This window comes from Podarcis melisellensis, assembly GCF_964234715.1.
Source record: "Podarcis melisellensis genome assembly, chromosome: 10".
NCBI lineage: Eukaryota > Metazoa > Chordata > Lepidosauria > Squamata > Lacertidae > Podarcis > Podarcis melisellensis.
This window is the reverse complement of record NC_138542.1, coordinates 73,023,843-73,043,578: the sequence shown is the minus strand read 5'-3', so window position 1 is coordinate 73,043,578 and position 19,736 is coordinate 73,023,843. Positions and strand designations below refer to the sequence as shown.

At 47.4% G+C, this 19,736-nt stretch overlaps 4 protein-coding genes across 14 annotated transcripts in view; all 4 read right to left on the bottom strand.

Moving 5' to 3' along the window:
• Window positions 1-7,739, bottom strand: part of LOC309378648 (uncharacterized protein) — a 113,767-nt gene extending 106,028 nt beyond the window's left edge. The window contains exons 1-3 of one of the 3 annotated variants that reach the window (XM_081927132.1): window positions 7,710-7,730; window positions 6,690-6,862; window positions 5,061-5,199 (exon numbers count right to left, since the gene is read on the bottom strand). The gene's annotated coding sequence lies outside the window, so the exon portion shown is untranslated. Of the gene's footprint in view, window positions 1-5,060; window positions 5,926-6,689; window positions 6,863-7,709 lie in introns of those variants that run through there. The other 2 variants (XM_081927131.1, XM_081927130.1) reach the window with 2 other exon arrangements.
• LOC309378691 (uncharacterized protein) lies at window positions 1,807-5,054 on the bottom strand. Its single transcript, XM_081927250.1, has 2 exons — window positions 4,945-5,054; window positions 1,807-3,914 (listed from the first exon to the last, which is right to left on the bottom strand). The coding sequence occupies exon 2, from the start codon at window positions 3,789-3,791 to the stop codon at window positions 2,481-2,483; it is 1,311 nt and encodes a 436-aa protein (XP_081783376.1). The 5' UTR covers window positions 3,792-3,914; window positions 4,945-5,054; the 3' UTR covers window positions 1,807-2,480.
• Window positions 7,740-12,024: 4,285 nt separating the features above from the next.
• The window catches only part of LOC309378645 (uncharacterized protein), a 42,847-nt gene continuing 35,135 nt past the window's right edge, over window positions 12,025-19,736 (bottom strand). Inside the window, exon 2 of one of the 2 annotated variants that reach the window (XR_014172147.1) lies at window positions 12,025-12,156. The gene's annotated coding sequence lies outside the window, so the exon portion shown is untranslated. Of the gene's footprint in view, window positions 12,157-12,180; window positions 12,253-19,736 lie in introns of those variants that run through there. The other variant, XR_014172148.1, reaches the window with a different exon arrangement.
• The window catches only part of LOC309378679 (uncharacterized protein), a 32,034-nt gene continuing 25,197 nt past the window's right edge, over window positions 12,900-19,736 (bottom strand). For 6 of the 8 annotated variants that reach the window (XM_081927201.1, XM_081927199.1, XM_081927204.1 and 3 more), the window contains 2 exons: window positions 14,951-15,095; window positions 12,900-14,413 (listed from right to left, as the gene is read on the bottom strand). In XM_081927201.1, coding sequence (XP_081783327.1) covers window positions 12,901-14,295 — 1,395 coding nt within the window. In that variant the 5' untranslated portion in view covers window positions 14,296-14,413; window positions 14,951-15,095 and the 3' untranslated portion in view covers window position 12,900. Of the gene's footprint in view, window positions 14,414-14,950; window positions 15,096-16,061; window positions 17,016-19,736 lie in introns of those variants that run through there. The other 2 variants (XM_081927206.1, XM_081927205.1) reach the window with 2 other exon arrangements.

Sequence of the window (19,736 nt, the reverse complement as noted above, 5' to 3'; positions counted from 1 at the left end):
TCCCCGTGCATTTATAATGGCAAGACATTAAATCCCATGAGATCCACAAGCACCAAACCCATAAGCCCACACAGGAGTCCAAAAGCACAGAACGAAGCAGCCCTATCAAAAGCTGGGTGTCTAACAACAACAGTAACTTTTTTTGGACCACACCCATCAGACTGGTTTGCTCCAGCCACTCTGGGCAGCTTCCAAACGAAGAGAAGAAAACATAACCAAACATGAAATATTAAAAGCACAACACTTTGTTTTGTTTTTGTTTTTTTTTAAAAAAAAATTTATTAAGGTTTTCAAAATATTACAAAAAGAAAAAATAATAAGAAAAAATACAAAATAAAAACAGTTAAAAACAATTCAGTCTTTCCATCTCTTACTTTTCATTTGCCTGTTCCCAGGACCTCCTCACACCTCCCTTTTTTTGTATCCAGTTCAATTAGTTGGTTCAGCAAATCCTTTCCCTCTTTATTTTTATCCTAATCTTTAGTCTTAATATATTATGACTTTAAATTATCACCTGTTAACAATCCATTTTTACACGTCTTTTTAACATTACTGCTAAAAGCCACTTAACTTCAATCCAACATCATTCTAACATTCATTAATTTTGCAGTATTTTTGTAAGTAATCTTTAAATTTCTTCCAATCTTCTTCCACCGACTCTTCTCCCTGGTCTCGGATTCTGCCAGTCATTTCCGCCAGTTCCATATAGTCCATCAACTTCATCTGCCATTCTTCCTGTGTGGGTAAATCTTGTGTTTTCCAATACTCACAATAAGTATTCTTGCTGCTGTTATTGCATACATAAAAAAAGTTCTATCTTTCTTTAACACCAATTGGCCGACCATGCCCAGGAGAAAGGCCTCTGGTTTCTTAAAAAAAGTATATTTAAATATCTTTTTCATTTCGTTATAAATCATCTCCCAGAATGTCTTAATCCTTGGGCATGTCCACCAAAGGTGGAAAAATGTATCTTCAGTCTCATTACATTTCCAACATTTATTGTCGGGCAAATGGTATATTTTTGCAAGCTTGACTGGTGTCATGTACCACCAGTAAATCATTTTCATTAAGTTTTCTCTTAAGGCATTACATGCCGTGAATTTCATACCTGTGGTCCATAACTGTTTCCAGTCAGCCATCATTATGTTATGCCCAACACCTTGTGCCCATTTAATCATAACTGATTTCACCATTTCATCCCGAGTGTTCCATTTCAACAGCAGGTTATACATTCTTGACAAATTCTTAATTTTTGGATCCAACAATTCTGTTTCCAATTTTGATTTTTCCACCTGGAAACCAACTTTTTTTTGTCCAAATTGTAAGCCTCCATTATTTGATAATGGAGCCAAATTGTTTTTCAATTTTTCAAAGCTCTGCAATTTTATTCTATCACCGTCATGCTCCAAAATTTCCCAATATTTCGGCCATTTTTTTCTGTGCTTTCGCTTCCATTGGTGACAAACATCTTGGAGTCCTCTTTTCTAACAGATCCTTATATCTTATCCAAACGTTAAACAATGCTTTTCTATTATATGGTTTTTAAAAGCTTTATGTACTTTTACCTTATCGTACCGGGACGCGGGTGGCGCTGTGGGTAAAACCTCAGCGCCTAGGACTTGCCGATCGCATGGTCGGCGGTTCGAATCACCGCGGCGGGGTGCGCTCCCATCATTCGGTCCCAGCGCCTGCCAACCTAGCAGTTCAAAAGCACCCCTGGGTGCAAGTAGATAAATAGGGACCGCTTACCAGCGGGAAGGTAAACGGCGTTCCGTGTGCTACGCTGGAGTGAAGGTGGGGCCCCCAGGAGATTTCCCTGGTACCTGTAGCCCGACCTTCCCCCTCTTGAAATTAGGCTTGGGGGGAAATCTCCCATTCAATTTCAGTATTCCAAGTTTTCTTCAGAACACGGAGGGCAGGAGGCAGCGATGAAGTTCTGGTGAAGGAGCAGTGCTGGGAGATCATGCGGTGGGGGGGGGGGACAGAGTTTGGTGCAAAAACCAAAGGTACTTTTATCTAAAATTATACTCACTATTGTGAGATGTTCCCTTATTTCATTATTATACAGTTTTACATATAAACATCAGAGCTTCACATATACCTCATGCTTTTAGGAATGGTTTCCTGCTGAATTCATGGCTCAGAGTGGACTCTGAGAGGAAGACATCTCACACTCCATACATCTAAATGGCTTCTCCCATGTGAGAGTCCTTGGATGTTCCTTAAAGACTCCATTATAAATAAAGCACTTTTTGCAATCTTTTCATTTAAACTGCTTCTTCTCTCTGAGTTTGTTGATGGTTTGAAGGATTTCAACTCTTAAAGTTCTTCCTGTTCATTAGTCTGTTGATTCTGAACTTCCACTAAGAGTGAACCTCTATCTTCTTTCCTGATATTTATATGGTTTGTCTTTTGTGTGAGTTTGTTGACAAAAATCAAGGGTTCCACTCTGACTGAAGCTCCTTCCACAGTCCATACCTTTAAATAGTTTCTCCCCTGTGTGTCTGCTGATGTGTTCTAAGATTTCCACTAATACTAAAACTCTTTCCACACTCCATACATTTATATGGTTTCTCTCCTGTATGAGTCCGTTGATGTTTCCTAAGGCTTCCATTTTCACTAAAGCTCTTTCCACACTCCATACATTGAAATGGTTTCTCCCCTGTGTGAGTCCGTTGATGATTTCTAAGGTTTGCACTCTGACTGAAGCTCTTTCCACACTCCATACATTCATATGGTTTCTCCCCTGTGTGAGTCCGTTGATGTCTTCTAAGGCTTCTACTTGAATTAAAGCTGTTTCCACACTCCATACATTGAAATGGTTTCTCCCCTGTGTGAGTCCGTTGATGATTTCTAAGGTCTCCACTCTGACTGAAGCTCTTTCCACACTCCATGCATTTAAATGGTTTCTCCCCTGTGTGAATCCGTTGATGTTTTTTAAGGTCTGCATTCTGACTGAAGCTTTTTCCACATTCCATACATTTATATAGTTTCACCCCTGTGTGAGTCCGTTGATGTGTTCTAAGGCTTCCACTATCACTAAATCTCTTTTCACACTCCATACACTGAAACGGTTTCTCCCCTGTATGAGTCCGTTGATGTTGTCTAAGGTGTCCACTCTGACTGAAGCTCTTTCCACACTCCATGCATTGAAATGGTTTCCCCCCTGTGTGAGTCCGTTGATGTTGTCTAAGGTTTCCACTGTGACTGAATCTCTTTCCACAATCCATACATTTAAATGGTTTCTCCCCTGTGTGAGTCCGTTGATGTTCTCTAAGGTTTCCACTGTGACTGAATCTCTTTCCACAATCCATACATTGAAATGGTTTCCCCCCTGTGTGAGTCCGTTGATGTTGTCTAAGGTGTCCACTCCGACTGAAGCTCTTTCCACAATCCATACATTTAAATGGTTTCTCCCCTGTATGAGTCCGTTGATGTTGTCTAAGGTTTCCACTCTGACTGAATCTCTTTCCACACTCCATGCATTGAAATGGTTCCCCCCCTGTGTGAGTCCGTTGATGTTGCCTAAGGCTCCCACTATCATTAAAACTCATTTCACACTCCATACATTGAAATGGTTTGTCCCCTGTGTGAGTCCGTTGATGTCTTCTAAGGCTTCCACTATCATTAAAGCTCTTTCCACACTCCATACATACATATTGTTTTTCCCCTGTGTGAGTCTGCTGGTGTGTTCTAAGTTTTGCATTGAAAGAGAAGCTCTTTCCGCACTCCATACCTTTAAGTGGGTTCTTTCCTTTTTGTGTTTGTTGATGTGAACTATGTGTGCTCATTTAGTGAAGCAAAATCCACATTTCACACATTTTAATGGCTATTCCTAATGAAACGAAAGGTGCTCTGTCCCCTGCAATTCTGTATTCTCCATCACCTTTTTCACAGTGGGCAGAAAGGAAATCCTGTTTGGGTTTCAGGAAAAAGAATACAGAAAAAAAAGGGCACATCAACCGCCATTAGCACCTTCTCTTATTTCAACATCTCCTACATTCTCCCATGTGCTACCCATGTTCCCAATTTTTAGGATATGAAAATAGTATGATGTCTAATGGTAGTAATGCATCAGCAAACTTTCATAATCCTGAATCATCTTTAATAACACAGCATGATCTTGGAATACTGTTGTCCTGTGGGACTGCCTTTCAAATCAAGTGGTTGCCCCCATTTCCACCTCTAGTTCTTCATGAATCCCCTGCACAGTCCCGCTGACCTCAGGAGGTCCATATGGACCATTTTGGGAGACCCAGGCCTTCATCTCTTCCAGGGACTGTGGTCTGGGTCAGTCAGAGAACTAGTGACAAGGCTTGGTGCTTGGAATCAGCTGAATGGGTGCTCAGGGAAGCTCCTGTTCTTGGAGATGGACCTCTGTCTACATGCCTCACATTGCATGGAGAGAGCAGGAGAAGTAGAAGGAAAGCAGATGGCACATGGGAATCCCAGGCGGAAACACCCCCCCCCCATTGTTCCTTATAATAATGATGTGCTGCCTGATCTCTTGCACCATCTTCTGACACAGAACTATCCTAATCTGGCACTGACAAAGCTGGATATTCAAGGCAAGGAGATAACTGTACTTAATGGTTGGTACCCGTATTGGTCTGACACAATTGAAGTAAAAAAGTAAAAAAATAGTCCAGTAGCACCTTAGGGACCAACTAAGTTTGTTCTAGTTATATGCTTGCATGTGCATGCACACTTCTTCATATAGTGAAGGGTAGTAGGAGATGGTAGTAGGAGTACCCTTCTGAGAAAAACCCCACCCCACCCTCCCACGATATAGAAGGGTCTGGTGACATCTGTGTCAGTGTATCTGAAGAAGTGTGCATGCACACAAAAGCTTATACCTAGAACAATCATAGTTGGTCTCTAAGGTGCTACTGGACTATTTTTAAATTATTTTTTCAACTGTGTCAGACCAACACGGCTACCTACCTGAATCTAGATGTCATGGGGTGTTGGGGAGCAGTAGTTCCTTTGGGGGGGACATGTCCTGCACCTTCTGGGGTCATTTTTCCACCCTTGGTCCCCACCCTGCACTCAGCTCTCACCTGTGGCTTCCAGAAGCTGTCAGCATGCAACAGGGCTTCAAGCAATGGCTTCAACCGGCCGGCTAAGCCAGGTGAGGAAAGCTGATGGGTCTCAAATCCTTGGGGGGCTGGGGAATTCTGCTGCACCTGAAGTCAAGTCCTGGTGGATGGAGAGGAGGAGAACAACCGTGAATCCCACAGTCCAGAAGGCAGATTCTGCCCGTGCGGAAGAGGAAAGTGAAGGGCAGATGGGGCACGTCCACCTGGAGGATTGTTATCTAGTCCCAGGGTTACTCTGTCATTGAATTATATATAAATTACAGTATTGAAATGCACCTGCTCCCACTTCCTATTCTGATATTACTCTACTCTGCTTGTCTGTTTCTTACTTGAGTGCTGTTTTGGTTTGCTAAGTCAGGGTTTTACTGTAAATTAAGTTTTTGCTATTTTTGGGATCCTGTTATGCTTCTCTGTCTTCGGCAATAAATTTCTCAGCTGAATTATTTTTTTCTGCCTCTGAGTGTTTTTTCCTACTCTGCTAACTATACATCGATCATTATGGAGGAGCCAGATCTGCAACCTCAAGCCCTCAACAGCCTCAGCCCTGTGGACCTGAAGGAGCATCTTCATCCCCATTGCTCAGTCTGGACAGGGAGGTCCGCCTCCGAGGGTCTTCTGCTGGTTCCCTTGCTGATATAAGTGAAGTTCCAGGGAACCAGGCAGAGGGCCTCCTGCCCCATGGAATGCCCTCCCTTCAGAGGGCAAGGAAGTAGGCAACTATCTGACATTTAGAAGACAGCTGTATCAGGAGGTTTTTAATGTTTGATGTTTTATTTTCTTGTAGATGTACTGTAGGGACGCGGGTGGAATTGTGGGTTAAACCTCAGAGCCTAGGGCTTCCCTAGCAGAAGGTTGGTGGTTCGAATCCCCGTGACAGGATGAGCTCCCATTGCTCGGCCCCTGCTCCTGCCAACCTAGCAATAGTTCGAAAGCACGTCAAAGTGCAAGTAGATAAGTAGGTATCGCTCCAGCGGGAATGGAAACGGTGTTTCTGTGCACTGCTCTGGTTCGCCAGAAGCGGCTTAGTCATGCTGGCCACATGACCCTGAAGCTGTACGCCGGCTCCCTCGGCCAATAAAGAGAGATGAGCGCCGCAACCCTAGAGTCTGCCACAACTGGACCTTACCTTTACCAACTGTACTGTAAGCTGCCCAGAGTGGCTGGGGGAAGATACTAATACTATAACTTCTACAGTGGTACCTCGTGTTACAGACGCTTCAGGTTACAGACTCTGCTAACCCAGAAATAGTACCTTTTATTAAGAACTTTGCTTCAGTATGAGAACAGAAATCGCGCAGCGGCAGCAGGAGGCCCCATTAGCTAAAGTGGTACCAGAGGTTAAGAACAGTTTCAGGTTAAGAACGGACCTCCAGAACGAATTCAGTTCTTAACCTGAGGTACCACTGTACTATTATTATTATTATTATTATTATTATGAGATTTTTTGTAGTTATTTTGGAATTCATACTGCAATATCAGCTCACGAAATGTTATGTGTAGAGAAAATCACAGGGTTGCCGTAAATTATAATCCACCCACAAACTCTCATTCACATACAGTCTGTAAATTTGGGAAGGTCACACACCTCACCGGTGCTAATACTGGCAGTCTTTGGCCTGCACAGGCACACCCTGTGTGTAGAGCCCCCAGCCACAGGCACTGTCTATCATGAAAATGGGTCCTTTGACTGGGAAGATTCATGCAATCACTGTCATCGGATGCTGATGGGTTGTATCTCAGCTTGTCAGTCACTCTGACATTGCCTACAAAGAATAAAAGGAACAGAATGCTTTTGAGGTGCAACTTCTATATCAATCCTGAGAGCCATTCCATGGACTCTGCACCCCTGTTTCTGATGACAGGTGTGCATTACCCTCATCCTCAGTGGAAAAGACAATAAAGATGGAAGCCCTAGAGAGAGGAAAAGGTTTCTGGCTGCTTCCTGGGTGGGATTGCGGAAACCAAGAGCCGCTTCTGAGAAGGCCTCTCCCCCCCTCCCCTCTTCCTCTCGGGATTTCCTCTCCTCTCCAGGGGAGCAATGGTTGGACTGGGCAGAATCACTGCGTCTGGACAGGGCAGGGGATTATGGGGTGGAAGGAGGATGGAGATTGCAGGAAGGAAGGGTGTGGGGACACGACCCCCCACTTTCCAGGGATCTCTCTCTGGTCGCCTTGAAGGGGGGTCGATTCCTGGGCGGGAGAGAGAAGCCAAGGCAGCCCCTCCAGCTATCTCCCCCCCTCCAATGCTGTGCTTCCTTGCCCCGGGGCTGCCCCCTCCTACCTCCGCCCTTGGCCCCCCCTGCACCCAGAGGCCCCCTTGGCTCACCCCTCGCCATGCCCCCCAAGACGAGCATTGGCCCCCCAAGACGAGCAAGGGAGGGACAGGGGGGTCTCTATCCAGGCGCCTCCCGCACCCCTTAACCCTTTCCTGGCCCGCTTCTCTCCGCGTCCCAGGGAGGAAACGGGGCCAGGGAGTCCTCGTGGGCTGGCGCCCCATCTCCGCCCCTTCGCAGCACGCGTGCCGGGATCCAGGCCCCACGGAAGGCGCTTGGGGGATCTGGCGGGGGTCTCTGGGTCCTTTTCTCCCCCCTCCCCCCCGCGACCCCTTTACCTCTTTCTCCTCGCTCCCGATTCTCATTTCTTTCCTGTAACATCCACGACGGGGGTCCCCCTGCCTCCTCCCTCCCTTTCCGAAAGCGCCCCCCCCCCGAGCTGCGGGGCAGAGCAGGAATACGGAGTGGAAGTTCCACTTCCGGGAGAAGCAGGCAGGTTGGGAGGGAGCTCACCCCCCCCCATTCCCGGAGCAGAAGCCGGATTGGAGGAGGAGGAAGGAGGGGTGGGATGTTTGGGGGCGGGATCTGGGGTTGTGGGGGCGGGGTGAGAGGAGGATGTGCCTGGAGGGGAGGGAAAGAATTGAGGGGGGGAGAGGAAGGTTTTCCCCCTCCCCTCTTCCTTCTGGGATCAGGAGATTGGAGGAGGGGGTGATCCCGGCGATCCAGCTGCAAAGTGGGTCCCGTCCCTCCTACAAGGTTTGCATTGCAAAATGCTGCCCTCCCCCACCCCACGAGCTTAGATCCCTCCGTGTTTTAGGTATTGGTGCTGCATCCTCTCTCCCCCCCCTCCGAAGTTCCTTTAAGAGCCCCACGTTGCACGGGGCAGGCTCACCTGCAGCGAAACAAAACGCAGCTGCCCCGGCAGAGTGGAGCCAGGCTGGGGGGGCACCGTGGAGACCCCAGAAATGTGTCCCTAGAAGAAATGCGCCTCCCCCCTTCTCTGGTGCTCAAGTGCTGCCAATGGGCTTTCCAGAAGAGGCCCCTGCTTGGCCCCTGGGAGGACAGGGGCCCCTTGGGCCTGATCCTGCAGGGCTCACCTGATGTTCTGATGCAAGTGAACCCTCCTTTGTCCTTCAGGGAGAACAGGGTTTCCCAAACTTGGGTCTCCAGCTGTTTTTGGACTACAGCTCCCATCATCCCTAGCTAGCAAGACCAGTGGTCAGGGATGATGGGAATTGTAGTCAGGCCCTCCAGGTTGCTCTGGCAAGTGAGCCCAGCTGCATGTGACAAGAGTGGGGGAATTCCGTCCTGGTGTTACGGAAATTACAAGGGTGTGTGTGTTTACCATCTGACATTATCCCCTGGGACGAGGGACCCCAAACCCCTCTCCCCTCAGTCACACAAGAACAACACATACATCGTATAAATACAGGAAAATGTGAGATTTTGATCAGCTTCGGCCCATCTGAAGCTGATACAGGCTCGTCTTATCTTGAGCCCAAGCAGAGTAGTCCACACAGCAGAAGCATGCTACATTGCTAATTTTATTTTATTTACACTCTATGCTGAGAGAATACAAACATCCATCCTGCCTCTCTCTAACAAAGAAACCAAGAGAACAGTGAAAAACAGGAAACCAGTGAACGTCACATCCAGTCTCCCATTCCCTTGGGAACCCAACAGAACTTTAACTGTGGAATGTAAACAATTGTCTCGTGACAAGCATTTTGCTGCACAGTGAGGGAAATAGAAACCAACAGAAAACACGGCCTCTGTATTTTATGAATGGGATTTACGGACTTTGTGTTTTATGAATGGGATTTATGAATAACTGAAACTCACCAATCAAGAGCGCTATGTTTTGACAGCTAGCCAATGGGGGAATCCATAGACAGCTGAAATTGTCTGCAAACCAGCCATTCAGCTCAGCCTTTGCACGATTGTCTGAGCGCCCTCCTGCTGCTCAGACTATGGGCAAAGTATATTAAATGTATGTTGGGAAAGATGGAGGGCACAAGGAGAAGGGGACAACAGAGGACAAGATGGTTGGACAGTGTCCTCAAAGCTACCAGCCTGAGTTTGACCAAACAGTGGGAGGCAGTGGAAGACAGAAGTGCCTGGCGTGCTCTGGTCCAGGGGGTCACGAAGAGTCGGGTACCACTAACCAACTAAACAACAACAACATATTAAATGTAGCCATTTTGGTTTCGATTGCCTAAAGTTGCGAGAATGTTGCAAAGATTGTGTCTGAATGTATCCTTTCAGCTTGACAGCTCAGGGAATGATACCTAAATTTGTAAATTCATATAAAATTCATACTTTAACCGATTCTTCCCATTCCAACACAATTTTAACTCTTAAGGAAAAGTAAATTTAGGCTTCACCCTGTCACGTAGGCAGCGAGAACAGGGCCTCTGCCATAATCCCTTGAGCCTGAGAACACGTACACTTCGCCCCACCCAGGGAGTGACCAAGGGGCGACAATAGACTTCCACAGAGGAAGATGACCAAGCCAGGTGTTCTGGAAGCCCATCTCAGGAGAAGCCCTGAGGGCAAGGATGTAATTTGATTATGAATTGATTTTAGGATGTATTTCAATTAATTGATTGTGATTTAATGTAAACTGTGTTACTTTTACTGTTGTTAGCCGCTCTGAGCCTGGCTTTGGCTGGGGAGGGCGGGATATAAATATATTTTATTTTATTTATTTATTATTATTATTATTATTATTATTATTATGGTACCTCGGGTTACAGTTGCTTCAGGTTACAGACTCCGCTAACCCAGAAATAGTACCTCAGGGTAAGAACTTTGCTTCAGGATGAGAACAGAAATCATGCTCTGGCAACAGGAGACCCCATTAGCTAAAGTGGTACCTCAGGTTAAGAACAGTTTCAGGTTAAGAACGGACCTCTAAAACGAATTAAGTTCTTAACCCGAGGTACTACTGTATTATGTCAATAGTTTTATTGTTCTCTGGGTGATGGGTACTGGAGAGGTGTCCAGAGATGTATCTGATAGAGTGACCAACTGTTGAACTTGTGTAACCCTTTGATACCCCTCCCTATTTGTGACATACTAGTGAAGATGCTACTCGGAAAGTATTCTGGGTGAAGGGGGGGGGAGTTTTAAAAGTCGATGTAAATTGTCCAGGGTTGTTCAAACAAAGAGAGATGCAAGGAGCTCCAAAAGGACCTCTACAAATGGGGTGAATGGGCAGAAAATACAGTTCATTGTCAATGAAATTAAAGTGATGCATGTTGGGACAAAAACCCCCAATGTCCATTAATATAATGTACAGGCTCATGGGTCTGAACTGGATTTCTGTGTGTGCTCTTGGAGACCAGGGGAGAGGAGCTGGTCGCAGCAGGAGGGGGCGTCTCCCTGGATGCTTCAGCAGCCGGCCTCCTCTGGGTCTCCTAGCCCCCCTCCTCTCCTCCCCCTGAGCCTGAACTGCTCTCTGCCCCAGCCTCTTCCTGCTCACCAAACCCTGTTTCCCCCTCAGCTTGCAACACCTCTCCTCCCATTCTGCTCCCTTTTCTCCCTCTTTCTGCTCATCGCCATCCCACCACCAGTCCCCAGGATCTGACCCTTCTTCCCTTTTGCGTTCCCCAACTTCTGCCGCCCCTCCTCACCCCACCAGTCCATGACAGCAACAGCAGCAACAACAGTAACATCAGTAGGATAGCAATCTGCACTGTGGTCCTCTGGCAGGAAGACTCCCTAGCAGCATGATTAACTAATAACTTCTGGGACTATGGAAAAATATTATCCTCCCCAAACCCCAGGATAAGCAGGAGCTCTGGGGTTCCCCCAAGTGGTTCATGAGTGAAGACGGGCCCGCCAGGAGACTTTCCTGGTACCTGCAACCCACCCTTCCCCCTCTTGCAGTTAGGCTTGGGGGGGGATTCTCCCATTAAATTTCAAGTTTTCTTCAAAACATGCAGGGGTAAGGGATGAAGTTGAATAAGTAGTGTTTGGAGATCATGCGGTGGTGGGGGTGACAGAGTCTGGTGCAAGAACCAGTCTGATACACAAACACCCATCTTGCATGCTTGAGTAGAGCAACTCCAGGGCATGAGCTAAGTATCAGCAGGGTAGGGGCCATGTGTAGAGCAAGTCCCACGCTGAGGTCAAAAACACACACAGAGGCAGCAGGACGTCTTCCGTAATACTTTCCTGAGCTTTCAAAGCATACAGTTCTCACTGGGTCCCCAGTGAGGCACAAAACTTTGCTTCTGAGAGGAAATCCAGTTTCAGTAGTAAAAAAATACAGCACACAGGATATCTAAGTCAGGCACACACACCGGCAGAAGGGAGCAAGGGAGGAAAGAGGCTGGAAGGACACAGGGCAAGGGAGGTGTGTTTTTCGCTTCCTGTCGCCTGGGAGGGAAGTCAGCAACTCAGCATATTCAGGGGCTTCACGAAGCAAAGCTTTCTGCCAGCTGCTTCCACACAAATGAGCATCCCAGAAATACACACTGTGATCTGTGGTGTGTTGCCATATCAATTGTTCTTGGAAGGTTATCACGATGTGGACTAGAAAGCAGTATGGAACAATAAATCGCCTAGCCCTCACTGACCACCAAGTAATCCAGATAAACCCTCTCCCCTTCTCTATCGAAAGGTATATTACATCTTAGATTATAATCACATTGTTTGGCATTGCCTTCAATATTTCATTACTATACAGTTTTACACATAAATACCAGAACTTCACATACACAACATATTTTAAAGATGGATTTCCTGGTGAGTTCATTTCTGTGAAGAAAAGAGTGGACACTGAAAGGAAAACGTCCCGTTCTCCATACATCTAAATGGGTTCTTACATCTGAGAGTCTCTGGATGTTCCTTAAACACTCCATTGTAAATAAAGCACTTTGCAATCTTTTCATTTAAACTGCTTCCACTCTTTGAGTTTGTTGATGTTTTGAAGGGTTTCAACTCCTAAAGTTCTTCCTGTCCGTGAGTCTGTTGATTTAGAACTTCCACTAGGACTGAACCTCTATCTACTTTCCTGATATTTATAAGGTTTGGCTTTTGTTTGAGTTTGTTGACATAAATCAAGGGTTCCACTCTGACTGCAGCTCCTTCCACAGTCCATACATTTAAACAGTTTCTCCCCTGTGTGTCTGCTGATGTTTTCTAAGATTTCCATTCTGACTGAAGCTCTTTCCGCACTCCATACATGTAAATGGTTTCTCCCCTGTGTGAGTCTGTTGATGTCTTCTAAGTTTTCCATTATCACTAAAGCTCTTTCTGCACTCCATACAGGAAAATGCTTTCTCCCCTGTGTGAGTCTGTTGATGTATATTGAGGTGTCCACTCTGACTGAAGCTCTTGCCACACTCCATACATTTATATGGTTTCTCCCCTGCGTGAGTTCGTTGATGTTTTCTAAGTTTTCCATTATCATTAAAGCTCCTTCCACACTCCATACATTTAAATGGTTTCTCCCCTGTGTGAGTCCGTTGATGTGTTCTAAGGCTTCCATACTCACTGAAGCACTTTCCACACTCCATACATTTAAATGGTTTCTCCCCTGTGTGTCCGTTGATGTTTTCTAAGGGATCCATTCTCACTGAAGCACTTTCCACACTCCATACATTTAAATGGTTTCTCCCCTGTGTGAGTCCGTTGATGTGTTCTAAGGCTTCCATACTCACTGAAGCACTTTCCACACTCCATACATTTAAATGGTTTCTCCCCTGTGTGAGTCCGTTGATGTTTTCGAAGGGATCCATTCTCACTGAAGCACTTTCCACACTCCATACATTTAAATGGTTTCTCCCCTGTGTGAGTCCGTTGATGTTTTCTAAGTTGTCCATTATCACTAAAGCTCTTTCCACACTGCATACATTTAAATGGTTTCTCCCCTGTGTGAGTCCGTTGATGTCTTCTAAGGTTTCCATTATCACTAAAGCTCTTTCCACACTGCATACATTTAAATGGTTTCTCTCCTGTGTGTGTCTGTTTATGTATATTGAGGTGTCCACTCCGACTGAAACTCTTTCCACATTCCATACATTTATACGGTTTCTCCCCTGTGTGAGTCCGTTGATGTTTTCTAAGATTTCCATTATCTCTAAAGCTCTTTCCACACTCCATACATTTAAATGGTTTCTCCCCTGTGTGAGTCCGTTGATGTGTTCTAAGGCTTCCATTCTCACTGAAGCACTTTCCACACTCCATACATTTAAATGGTTTCTCCCCGGTGTGAGTCCGTTGATGTTTTCTAAGTTGTCCATTATCACTAAAGCTCTTTCCACACTCCATACATTTAAATGGTTTCTCCCCTGTGTGAGTCCGTTGATGTCTTCTAAGGTTTCCATTATCACTAAAGCTCTTTCCACACTGCATACATTTAAATGGTTTCTCTCCTGTGTGAGTCCATTGATGTTTTCTAAGTTGTCCATTATCACTAAAGCTCTTTCCGCACTCCATACATTTATATGGTTTCTCCTCTGTGTGAGTCCGTTGATGTATATTGAGGTGTCCACTCTGCCTGAAGCTCTTTCCGCACTCCATACATTTAAATGGTTTCTCCCCTGTGTGAGTCCGTTGATGTTTTCTAAGTTTTCCATTATCACTAAAGCTTTTTCCACACTCCATACATTTAAATGGTTTCTCCTCTGTGTGAGTCCGTTGATGTATATTGAGGTGTCCACCCTGACTGAAGCTCTTTCCACACTCCATACATTTATATGGTTTCTCCCCTGTGTGAATCCGTTGATGTATATTAAGGTGTCCACTCTGATTGAAGCTCTTTCCACACTCCATACATTTATATGGTTTCTCCCCTGTGCTATTCTGTTGATGTCTTCTAAGTTTTCCATTATTGCTAACGCTCTTTCCACACTCCATACCTTTAAATTGTATCTCCCCTGTTGGAGGTCGTTGAAGTGAACTATGTGTGCTCATTCAATGAAGAATATTCCACATTTTAATTTCTATTCCTAATGAAACGAAAGGTGCACCATTCCCTGGAGTTTTGACTGTCTTCTCCATCCCCTTCTTCAGAGTGGGAGGAAAGTAAATCCTGTTGGGTTTCAAGGAAGAGAATTAAGGGAAAGACAACACATCAACCTCCATTAGCACATTCTCCTATTTCAACGTCTCCTACATTCCTTTACCTCCTACCCATGTTCCCAATTTTTAGGAACTGAAGTTGCCATGTCAAATGATAGTAATTCAGGAGCATCTTTCCAAATCCTCAATCAATGTTCCATAAAGCAGCATGATTTTTTAAAGAATGATGTGCTGTCTGATCTCGTGCCCATCTTCTGATGCAAGACTATTATAAAATGAGACTTAAATATCAGGATATTCAAGCCAAATAGATAAACTGTACTTTGTGGATAATGTATTACCTTGAATAGGTATTATTAATTTATTGATGGCCTGAAGCTGCGTTATTTCTGGAGACATGAATTTATTCCTGATCTGTCTTAAATATCATAATTATAGGATGTCTTGGGGTGTTAGGGGAGCGGTAGTACTATTAGTGGAGGAAATATAGTCCACCTTATGGAGTAATTTATCCACCATTGGTCCCCACCATGTACTCAGCTCTCACCTGTGGCTTCCAGAAGCTGTCAGCATGCAGCAGGGGCCACAATCCCAGGAATGGTTTCAACCGGCTGGCAAAACCAGGTGAGGATACCTGATGGGTCTCAAATCCTTGGTGGGTTGGGGAATTCTGCTGCCGGTGACGGCAGGCCCTGGTGGATGGAGAGGATGAGAACCACTGTGAATCCCACAGTCAAGAAGGCAGATTCTGCCCATGCTGCAGAGGAAAGTGAGGGTAGATGGGGCTCGTCAACCTTGGAAGGGAGGTCCTCGAGAAGGAAAACTCTGATCCTAAACCTTCGCTGCCTTGTGAATTATCTTCAGGAGAAGAGAAGGCTATGGGGGAAAACCTACACAAATCCAGAATGGACTCTCTAAGAAGGTTGGATGATGTCCTGGACACCTCCTTCCAGCAACTCCGATGGCCCCTTGAAAGCTAATGAAAGTCTTGGGTCTGGAACTTTTGGGGGTGCAGGACCAGGAAAGCTTCTGCCACCATTATCCTTCCAATTGCGATTCAGGCCTCATCATACGACAGAAACTACCCTGGTTGCACTGCTTGATGATCTCCGATGGGCTAGAGACCAAGGGGAAAGCTCTTTCCTGGTTCTGCTGGATCTCTCAGCAGCTTTGGAGACCTTTGACCATGGTATCCTTCTGGACCCTCTAGGGGAGCTGGGGGCACTGCTGTGCAGTGGTTCCCCTCCTTCCTCCTGGGCCATGTCCAGAAAGTGGTGTTGGGGGATGAGTGTTCAGACCCCTGGGCTCTCACTTGTGGGGTGCCTCAAGGCTCCGTCCTCTCCCCCATGCTTTTAAATATCTATACGAAGTCACTGGAAGAGATCTTCAGCGGGTTTGGGCTGCGTGTTCCCCAGTATGTGGATGATACCCAGCTCTTCCTCTCTTTTAAATTGGAACCAGTGAAGGTCCTGTGTGAGTGTCTGGAGGCAGTTGGAGGATGGATGGCGGCTAACAGATTGAGGTTGAATCTTGACAAGACAGAAATACTGTCTCGGGGGAAAGGGGGCAGGCAGATGTGGAAGACTCCCTAGACCTGATGGAGGTAACTGTGCCCCAAAAGGACCAGGTGCACAACCTGGGGGTCATTTTGGACTCACAGCTGTCCATGGAGGCGCAGCTCAATTTTGTGTCCAGGGCAGTTGTCTGCCAGCTCCATCTGGTATGCTGGTTGAGACCCTACATGCCTGGGGACTGTCTCCCCAGAGTGGTGCATGCTCTGGTTATCTCCCGCTTGGATTATTGCCATGTGATACATGAGGCTACCTTTGGAGGTGACTCGTAAACTGCAACTAATCCAGAATGTGTTAGCTAGACAACAGAATGGGAGCAGCCATTGAGACAACATAACACCAGTCTGATAGGATATTCACTGACTCCCAGTACATTTCTGAGCACAATTCACATTGTTGGTGCTGACCTTTAAATTGCCTCGGTTGCATTTTTCAGGCATAGATTCCTGTTATGCCTTCTGTCACAAATTTATTTGCTGAAGGATTTTTTTGCTGTCTCTGAGCTTTCTTTCCTACTCTGCTAATTGTATGTCGGACTTGCTCTGGAAATCATTGTGGAGGAGCAAGATCATTGACCTAAAGCCCTACAGCCTCACTCTCTGTAGACCTAAAGGAGCGTCTCCACCCCCATCGCTCAGTCTGTACACTGAGGTCCTCCTTCGAGGGTCTGCTGGTTCACCCCCCACCCCCCATGAGAAGCGAAGTTACCGGGAAGCAGGCAGAGGGAAAGGAAATGGGCAACTATCTGACATTTAGAAGACAGCTGAAGGCAGCCCTGTATTGGGAGGTTTTGAATGTCTGATGTTTTACTGTCTTTTATATGTACTGTAATTTTCCCAGAGTGGCTGGGGAAACCCAGCCAGTTAGGCAGGGTAGAAATACTACCATCATTCTTATTATATTGTGATTTTTTTTGTAGATATTTTGGAATTCGTACTGCAATATCAGTTCATGAAATGTTATGGGTGGAGAAAATCACAGGGATGCCATAAACGGTAATCCCACCCACAACTTCTCATTCACATACAGTCTATAAATTTGGGAAGGTCACACACCTCACCGGTGCTAATACTGGCAGTCTGTGGCCTGCACAGGCACACCTGGGGTGTAGAGCCTCTAGCCCCAGGCACTGTCTATCATGAAAATGGCTGCTTTGGCTGGGAAGAATCTCAGCTTGTCAGTCACTTTGACACTGCCTACAAAGAATAAGAGGAACAGAAATGCTTTTGAGGTGCAATGTCTATATCAATCCTGAGAGGCATTCCATGGACTCTGCACCCCTGTTTCTGATGACAGGTGTACATTATCCTCATCCTCAATGAAGCTGGCAGTGGAAAAGACACTTAAAAATGGAAGCCTGAGAGAGAGGAAAAGGTTTCTGGCTGCTTCGGGGCGGGGGGGGGGGGGGAATTGCAGAAACAAAGAGCCGCTTCTGAGAAGGCCTCTCCCCTCCCCTCTTCCTCTTGGAATTTCCTCTCCTCTCCAGGAGGACCCAAGGTTGGACTTGGCAGAATGGCTGTGTCTGGACAGGGCAGGGGCTTATGGGGCAGGAAGAGGATGGAGATTGCAAGAAGGAAGGGGTGGGATCCCACTTTCCAGGGATCCCTCTCTGGTCGCCTTGAAGGGGTGGCCGATACTTGGGCAGGAGGGAGAAGCCAATGCGGCCCCCCCAGAGAATCCCAGCGGGCGCCATGATGGAGACAAGCCCCCAAAACTGGTCTACTTAGCTCCCCCCCCCATTGCTGCCCTTCCCTGCCCCAGGGATGCGCCCCCCCGACTTCCTTGACCCCCTCCCTCTTTCCCTGAGTCTCCCTGCACCCAGAGGCCGTCTTGGCGGGGCTCACTCCTCACCCTTCGTGCCCCACCTCTCCATCCAGAGGACAACCCCCCAACACGAGCCATACGGGGGTCTCTTTCCAGGCGTCCCTCGCGCCCGTTAACCCTTTCATGGTCCGCCTTTCTCCGTGCAGATCCCACAGGGCCCCAGGGATGCCTGTGCGAGGGAAACGGGGCAAAGAGGCCTTCGTGGGGACCACCTGGGTGGGGGTCCCATGTCCGCCGCTGCCAAGCGCCTAAGGGCCCCACGAAAGATGCTTTTGGGAGCTGGCGGGCGCCATGATGGAGACAAGCCCCAAAGACTGGTCTACCTAGCCCCCCCCCATTGCTGCCCTTCCCTGTGCCAGGGATGCTCCACCTGACTTCCTCGACCCCCTCCCTCTTTCCCTGAGTCTCCCTGCACCCAGAGGCCGCCTTATCGGGGCTCACCCACCGCTCGCCCTGCGCGCCCCACATCTCCATCAAGAGCACCCCCCCAACACGAGCCACACGGGGGTCTCTATCCAGGCGTCCCTCGCGCCCGTTAACCCATTCATGACCCGCCTTTCCCCATGCGGAGCCCACAGAGCCCCAGGGTGCCTGCCTGGGGGAAACGGGGCAAGGGGGCCCTCGTGGGGACCCCCTAGGTGGGGGCACCATGTCCGCCCCCGCCAGGGCGCCTTAGGGGCCAAGGAAAGCCCCCTTCGCAGCACTCGTGCAGGGATCCAGGCCCTGTCCGTGGGGCCCACGAAAGGTGCTTTGGGGAGCTGGCGGGGTCTCTGGGTCCTTACCGCCCCTCCCCTCCCCCCCGCGACCCCTTTACCTCTTTGTCCTCGCTCCCGATTCTCCTTTCCTTCCCTGCAACATCCACGGTGGTGGGGTGTCCTCCCCTGCCTCCTCCCTCCCCTTTCTGAAAGCGCGGGCCCCTAGAGCTACGGCGCAGAGCACCAATCCGGTGCAGAAGCTCCACTTGCGGGAGAAGCAGGCAGTTTGGGAGGGGGGCTCATCCCTCCTTCCCGGAGCAGAAGCCGGATGGAGAGGAGGAGGAGAAGGAATGGGTGCAACGTATGGGGGTGGGATTTGGGGTTGTGTGGGAGGGGTGAGAGAACGATGTGCCAGTAGGGGAGGGGAGGAATTGGGGGGGGGGAGGTTTCCCTCATCCCCTCTTCCATCAGTGGATCAGGAGAGCGGGGGACGGGCATTCAGAGGAGAAGCGGAGGAAAGCCTTGCAGTTGGGGGAATGTGTAAATACTATTCTGGTTTTTTGGGGAAGAGGGTAGTTAAAAGGTGTGGGAAACTGGGGTTCTTGACAGGGCTGGGTGACGGGGTCATGTTTCTAAATTCCAAAACATTCCTAGTTTGTGACACATATGTGATGTATGCATGATGCTGTGAAAAATGTATTGTGGGAAATGGGGAGAGGTCTTAAAAGTTCATGCAACCATATGCAATTGTTGTAAGAATTTTAAGGTCTAATATATATAAAATAAACGTTCCAAGGAAGTGTTTTAAACAAAAAATCTGCCCTTTTCCCTTTATGGGGTATCCAAGAGCCTATATAGAGTCCTTACGTAGGTTCCCTATTGGTAGGAGAAAATAACAGAGGGCAACCAGAGAATATTGAGAAGCAAAGCAGCTAGTAAGCCTGATCTTTATTGATCTGTTGCAACAGGGTGCTCCCCTCACCACACAAAGGAAGGAGGAGGAACCCAGAACAATGGCACACAAGGCCTTCTATAGACATTTTAAATGCCCTGCCCTGGAGCTCAAGACCATCCCTCCACACATTATACATACTTCACAGAAGGGGTGTAACCCAAGACCAGCACCCCCAGATACATTATTACTACATCACAGAAATGGCGGTCTACAGCAGAAATCTGAGTGGTTTACCTCCTGTCTGCCAGGTTACCTGTTAATGGTCACTTGATTGGATTGCCTGGGGAG